The sequence below is a fragment of the Salvia hispanica genome, chromosome 1, assembly GCF_023119035.1.
Source record: "Salvia hispanica cultivar TCC Black 2014 chromosome 1, UniMelb_Shisp_WGS_1.0, whole genome shotgun sequence".
NCBI lineage: Eukaryota > Viridiplantae > Streptophyta > Magnoliopsida > Lamiales > Lamiaceae > Salvia > Salvia hispanica.
This window is the reverse complement of record NC_062965.1, coordinates 28599454-28606717: the sequence shown is the minus strand read 5'-3', so window position 1 is coordinate 28606717 and position 7264 is coordinate 28599454. Positions and strand designations below refer to the sequence as shown.

Below are 7264 nucleotides of genomic sequence, written 5' to 3'. Positions count from 1 at the left end.
CGCATGTAATATGTACATTGTACACACAAAAATGTTACTCTTTATAATTCCACAAAATCAAGAATCTATCATATACAATATATATAATTATGAAACTATTTTTAATTTAGACAAATCAATTAACCATTAATATCCATAATTATGCAAATCAATTAATAATTAAAATCTACAACTAATGCAAATGAAATGTAATCATGGAATTCAAATTTGTTACTGTAAATGGTGGAATTCAAATGCAAATAAAATCAATTAACGATTAACAATTTGTGTAAATCAATTATCAACTAATATCCATAATTATACAAATCATTAAATTAAATTCTATAATTATGCAAAGTAACTGAACATAACAGCAGTAGGGTGGTCGGAAGGGGAGATCCCGTCAGGGATTCTCGGCACGACCAGAACCAAAACTCCTCCTTTCACAATCTCCTCAGCTCTCGCGCTAATAAAACATGACAAATCCTTTTCGTATTGATCCGAGTAGGCCTTGACCACATCTTGGCCCGCGCCGTGGTAGTGGACTCTGCCCTCGTTAGGCACCCCTTGAGGCTGCTGGGAGAGCCACTGGAGTGCGTATGAAGAATGCGCCACGGTGATGGAGCTGCGGGGGAAGAGGCGGCCGTGGCATCGCAGCAGCGTGGTAGTGCCTCTCCGGTGGGAGGGAGCAGAAGAGGGTGTTAAAATGAGTGGATGAGATTAAATCTTACGAATCTCAATAAATAGTAAACAAAATCTCAACAAAAGGGTAATATCGTCATTATGTCATCATATAATAATTTTCGTAAATGTTTTTTTATATCAACATATTGTATTACAAATATCAACAATATGATATAAGAATATCAATACTAGTACAAGAAAATATCAACACATATTTATTGATATTTTTACATGGTTTTATTGAGATTTTTTTATGTATTTGTTGATAAAAATCCGATTACCAACATTTACGAAAACTAAAATAAAAAATATCAAATTTCATCATCCGAACGTCGTCGGAACATATGCAATTGAGATCTCGTTGGAATCCTTATAAAATTATCTTTAATTTGATATATTTTTTGCGAAAAAATAATTTAAATCGAGAGAGTTACGTAAATTTAAAGTTTTAAGATGACCATCACTAATTGTAGTATCGGCATTGAAATTAAGCATTTGCTTCAAAATCATGCTTTTGTGGATGTGTTTGTATACATGCTTTTGTGATTATAGCTATATTTTTGCACTCACTGAATCAACAATCTTGCCTCTGAAACATGCTTGGATTTGCCAAGATATTTCAACTTAGATTTAATACACGTTCCATTTGGTTGGGTTTTGTTGTTTTCTGCAGAAAGTTCATCACGAAGGACAACCCATGCCAGGTGAAGAGCAAGAGGACATAATAATGACCAGCACGGAGTGCACTATTCTAAACGCCACCTGTCCACTGACTGGAAAACCTATCATTGAACTAACGGAACCTGTTAGAAGGTACTATTAATCGTTTGATCACTTCATTTCTCCATTTGACTACAAGATGCTTTCAGCATTTACTCTGTAAAGTATGTGCTTCTGCTTAATGATGCTTCTCCGTTAGTCAAGTTGGCTCTAGAATTCTCTCTCAAATATTATTCCCGCATAACTTTTGATATTCTTGATGAGACAAATGTTGCAAGCCTTTGTTTCTCTCTTCTCAAAATGTTATAAACCTATTTTCTTAATGGTTACCTTTTCTAATAAGAAAGTTCATTCAGCACAAACTGGATATTGTCTTTGAGCATCCATACTGATTCTTTTCCTGTATATTTTGCAATTTCCATAGCATGGATTGCAAGCACATATACGAGAAGAGGGCTATCATGCAACATTTAAGGACGAGAACCGCACAGATCCGTTGCCCGGTGACAGGTATATTTGCCACCTCTTCTTGATGAAATTTACCCTGTTATGAGTATAGCTATTGGATAGTGTGTGAGCTTGATGATGTTTTCCTTTCAGGTTGCCCGAAAAAATTGGTCGCAGACAGAGTGGATTGCGACCCCTTTTTACTAATGGAAATTGATGAAATGCGATCACTTAATGCACAACGTGCCACAGCTGGTGTGATCGAAGATTTCACTCAGCTGGAACAAGATTAATCTGTTAAAAGTTTGCATCAATGGCAGCCGTTTTGAGACATTGAGACATCATCAATCCACAATGATTTCTCCCACTGCTAACGTAGTATTCACAAGAACATGTTAAATGTTCCAATGGGTCAAGATGCATTAGATGGTATCTAAATCAAATGAATTAGTAGAAGCATCATTCTGTTTTGTAGGAATTTATTTGTAAATTTTTGTGCTTTATTAAAGTATCTTACCATCTGTAGATGCAACAATACAATGATTAAGTATGGGTAAATATAAGATTTTGTTTCATTGTATTAATGAAAATGATATGGTCTTAAGGCAGATGCAAAGGTATTGAATGTTTCAATTTAGATTAAAAACGCCTTAGCAAAAGAAATTTGAACGAAATTGCCTAAAGAATAAGTTCAACATCTCATGCAGTTATTGTTCATTTATTTTAACTTTTTAAAATTTAAACATTAGGTACGTTTATGCAATTACCTCTGGAGTGAGATATTTTGTTAAAATGTTAAAATAATAAATCTAATAGTTAGTGATATGTATTATTACTCCCTCCACCTCAATGAAGTTGCATCATTTTCTTTCTTGGCATATTCCAACAAATATATCATAATCCATTTTAGAATATAGTAAATCATTATTAATATATTCAATTATATTTCCTCTTTTGATATGTTCCACTAACTATATAATTTTTTTTAAAATGGACAAAAATAAATCATAATTAATATATCTGACCACTTATTTTCTCTATTCAGTATTACTATAAATTCAATTATATTTTTCTTTCACCATTTAACATAAACTAAATAAAACCTCCAAATGCCGGTTGAGGGAAGAAACTCAATATAAGTACGCAACCAAAACTAATGAAATTATATAAAACAACATTTATGACTTAACTATACTTCTCCTTCAAAGGTGAGTTTATATTCTTTGTTATACGTATGCAACCCCATTCAAACATTCGAAATTCAATTCTTTGTTTTTTCCTTATCAAAATGGGAAATTATTCAACTATCAGTCATCCTTATCCCGGACACTGCCGCTTTATCGTCGATATCTAATCTACTTTCAAAATATATGAGAATAAAAAATTAATGTGATGTATACACTCACTGTGGAATTAAAGACAAATAAGGGTAGGGTAACAAAGGTGAAATGTACATTTACTAGAAAGGTCAATAAACATCAATGGAAGAAATTTCATGCATGTCCAAAGTCTAAGCTAAAATATATAAATAACTCTAAGTAAACTTGACAGACGAGACAGCCAAATAAGACTGGGACTATTAAATTAGTAGTAGTACTTTATAATTTGGTCTCTAAAATACTCCTATATATAGGAGATGAATATTCACTGCATCATATTATCTCACATTAACTCTTTTTAGAAATCCTCAATTAAAGCAATATGAGTGAAGCTTTTCCAATGAATGGTGGAGATGGTGCTTACAGTAAGTATTCTTCAGCGACCATTCGGGCAACGATTTCAACACCCTCTTCGCCTCCCTCCCACCGGAGAGGCACTACCACGCAGCTGGGGTGCCGGGCTCCTTCCACGGCCGCCTATTCCCTTGCAGTTCCATCAGCGTGGCGCACTCCTCCTTCGCTGTCCAGTGGCTCTCCAAGCAGCCTCAGGGGGCGCCTAACGAGGGCAGGATCCACTGCTCGGATGCGCCTGAGGCCGTGCTCAAGGCCTACTCTGATCAGTATGAAAAGGATTTAGGAGATTTTGTGAGTGCGAGAGGAGAGGAGGTTGTGAGCGGAGGACTCATGATTCTGGTATTCGCGGCTGCTCCTGACGGAATCCCCCATTCGGAGATTCTCACGAGTGTCCTCTATAGTTATCTTGGACATTGTCTAATGGAGCTGGCTAATGAGGTCACTTAACTAACTAACTGCTTATTTTTATTCCATCAACATTGTTATATATAACCTAGTTGAGATGATATATATAACTGAACAATAATGTGGTTTTTTTATATAGGGAGTGGTTGAGAAGAAGAAGATAGATGAGTTGAACTTGCCTCTCTACGATCCGAGAGAGGGGGAGGTGAGGAGGGTGATAGAGAGGAACGGGTGCTTTAGCGTTGTGAAGATGGAGTTGCTGTATCCGTTTGAGACTAGAGAGATTGAGGTGGGTAGCTTGATTGTGCCGTTGAGGGCTGCACTAGAAGGTGTTTTCATCGCTTGCTTTGGGAATTCAGTGGTGGACAAAGTTTTCAGCAAAATGTTTACCAAAACTGATGAAATTGCTAAGAGGTTGGAGAGTGTGCATGATCATGCTCAGCTCTTTCTTGTGTTGAAGCGCAAATGATTCATTGGGATTGCTTCTATTTTCAAGTTTAATTTCCTCATGAGTAAGGAGTAATAATGTGGCATCATTTTGTATTTGTCAATCGGAGTTTCACTGTATTTGGTAACTTAATAAATCGAATTTGTCACAACAGAATCAATTTATTAGGGGCAAATTGTCAAAAATATCATGAAATATGATCAAATTCTGGCCCGTCCAACACTTTTTACAATATGAAAATTAAACCACAAAATGAAAATTTTGCAACTATACATCCCACTTGTCTATTTTCCATTTTCCAGCAAAATAAGAGATGATGTGGCAGCCGGTGCAGAAGAAATGGCCTTCCGAAACCTCTTCAACGACCATTCCGGTAACGATTTCAACACCCGATGAGGTGATCATACAGACTGTATTTAATTATAAAATTAAAATATAAAAATAGATCACATATTTTATTAACATTAACCTAGTCGGATCAATTCAAAAAAGATTTTAAAGGTTTCCGAGCCGGCAGAGCGGTAGAAGTAGTGAGAGGAGGAGTGATAGCTTCTCCTCCTCCCTGCGACCCTCCCACTTGCAGTTATCCCGGACTTAACTATCAAGGGAGTTGTCGACAAAGCTAAAATGATAGAGAATTTAAAATGGGTGTTTCACCATTGAGAAAATGGAGCTAACACTGATGTGCTGAGTTGATAATGCATTTGAGAGCTGGAATGCTTTGGAGATTATGTTGTTGAGAAAATGTTTGAGAAAAGCATCAACATATGTGGGAATTCATCGAATCTAGTTATCGATCGTAGGGATGATGCTACTCAGCTCTTTCTTGCTTCTATCTTCTATCTCTTTTCTTGCTTCCTATCTCAAACTCATGGCTTGTATTATCAATTAAATCACCAATTTTAATTAGCTTTTGAGTTTATTATTTGATGTTACAAACTTTTCAATCTGTATATTACTACCATTTATGTAATATATAATATCAGAATTAGTATTCACTAGTTATGGAAAATAGTTGTTTTTTATTATTATTATTATTATTATTATTATTATTATTATTATTATTATTATTATTATTTTCTTGGCTGTATTATTCTTCTACTCATAGAGAAAAGTAAATATGATTATAGAGACATAACTGGCTGCCGCATAAAAGTAAATTAAAAATGTAATGACATTTTCATTCTTATTTGTCTTTCCTATGCTATTAAAATGGGCGGCGCAGATAGACCAATGATCGATTCCCATTACTATTGTGTAGTTGTAATATTTCTTAGGCCAAGGATCGATTTCTATTACTATTGTGTGGGAAGAATGACCAAGGATCGATTCCCACTACGACGCATATGATGTGGTTCCAGAGGAACAAATTTGCATGAATGGTCAAGATTCACACTACTGTTTTGTAGTTGTAACATTTCTTAGACATACCTTGGGAGGTGTCCTTCTGGCAGGACAATGGTTCTCCTTAGTGGACCACTGTGTACTCAGATGGCCTGATTGAACACTCTTGGGGTTGGGATTTCAACGTTTTGCAAGAATGATAACGCTGCAGTGGTGCACGTGTTATGAGTTGCTGTAGATAATTAATGATATTTGAAATAAGGGGTGATCATTTGTTTTTCAATTTGTTTTTATTTTATGTAAACTAAATTGAGTAGAAAGATGAATTTTCATAAAAATAAAAAGTGAATTGAAGCAAATTAATCGAAAATCCCAAATTCAAATTATTGAAATCAATTCGAATCAGTCTGAAAAGTTGAAATTGAATAAAATTATCAAACCCCCCAAAAATAAAAATAAAAAAAAAAATATCACAAGACCAAAAATATCAATGAGATTGGTGGATTAGAAAACAAAGATAAAAGGCAAAAACACTTATTTTAAGGAATTAACGTCGTTTTTAACATAAGTAGATAACATTGTTTTGATCCACAAAAAAATTATCCATATTTGATAAAACATCTGCATCGATTTCGCCCAAAATTATTGCGAAAAATTGCAGTTTCGTGATTTTTTTTTATCAAAGTAATTTGTCGTGACAAAATTTCATATCGTTAGAAGGCTGTTAAAAATATAATTTGCATCCAAATAAATGGTGGTTTAATCCAATCCCCGGGTTAGGACTAATTCATTTTTATTGCATCTTTTCATTAGTAAGATATCCTCTCGAGATCAAATGTTTTATCCCTTGGTCATGCGTAAATCCAAAATGTCCAATTTATTACTTTCTCGTCTATCATTAAATGTCTCATTTTTTTTTTTGGTCATTCATTAAATATCCCACTTCATTTTTATTATTTTAGTAAGTGTGCCTCATATTCCACTTACACTTTATTATAGACAAAATATAAAATAAGAGTAAGATTCTTATTCCACTAATTTTTATCTCACTTTCTTTTATAAAGTCAAATAATTTCGTAAACTCTCCATAAAGAATTGGGACATACATTTGTTGACCGCCGCCCCATACCACCCTCACTATATCCGCCGCCGTGCAAAAGTCAACTTCTAGACTACATTTCTGAATCCACTTGTTTAAAACATTAAACAATTGTCATATTTTCCTTTATTAGTTGTCTACCTATATTAAAATCATACTTCAACTAGTACTTAAAATGGCATTGCTTTTGTTGGTCAATATAATGAGGTGTAGGTAGTTAATGAAATCCGATTGTCTGTTCCCTCCGGTTCTGGAAGAAGTCAATAACTCAATAATACTGAATATAATAAAGTCCAATATAAAAAGGGGAAAAATAAGAAAGTTGAGCCACCCAAATATGTATATATACATGACCCCATACTCTCAAAATAACATAATTTTACATTTCGAAAAGAATCTCAAAGT

General features: G+C 34.3%; 2 protein-coding genes across 2 annotated transcripts; both read left to right on the top strand.

Moving 5' to 3' along the window:
* The first annotated feature begins 1237 nt into the window (after positions 1–1237).
* On the top strand, positions 1238–2357 carry LOC125202284 (E3 SUMO-protein ligase MMS21-like). Its single transcript, XM_048100659.1, has 3 exons — positions 1238–1476; positions 1808–1893; positions 1984–2357. Exons 1-3 carry the CDS (start codon positions 1361–1363, stop codon positions 2121–2123), a joined length of 342 nt encoding a protein of 113 aa, XP_047956616.1. The 5' UTR covers positions 1238–1360; the 3' UTR covers positions 2124–2357.
* Positions 2238–4564, top strand: LOC125193334 (loganic acid O-methyltransferase-like). The gene is made up of 3 exons (XM_048091104.1): positions 2238–2259; positions 3580–4001; positions 4108–4564. The coding sequence occupies exons 1-3, from the start codon at positions 2238–2240 to the stop codon at positions 4435–4437; spliced, it is 774 nt and encodes a 257-aa protein (XP_047947061.1). The 3' UTR covers positions 4438–4564.
* Positions 4565–7264: the final 2700 nt, after the last annotated feature.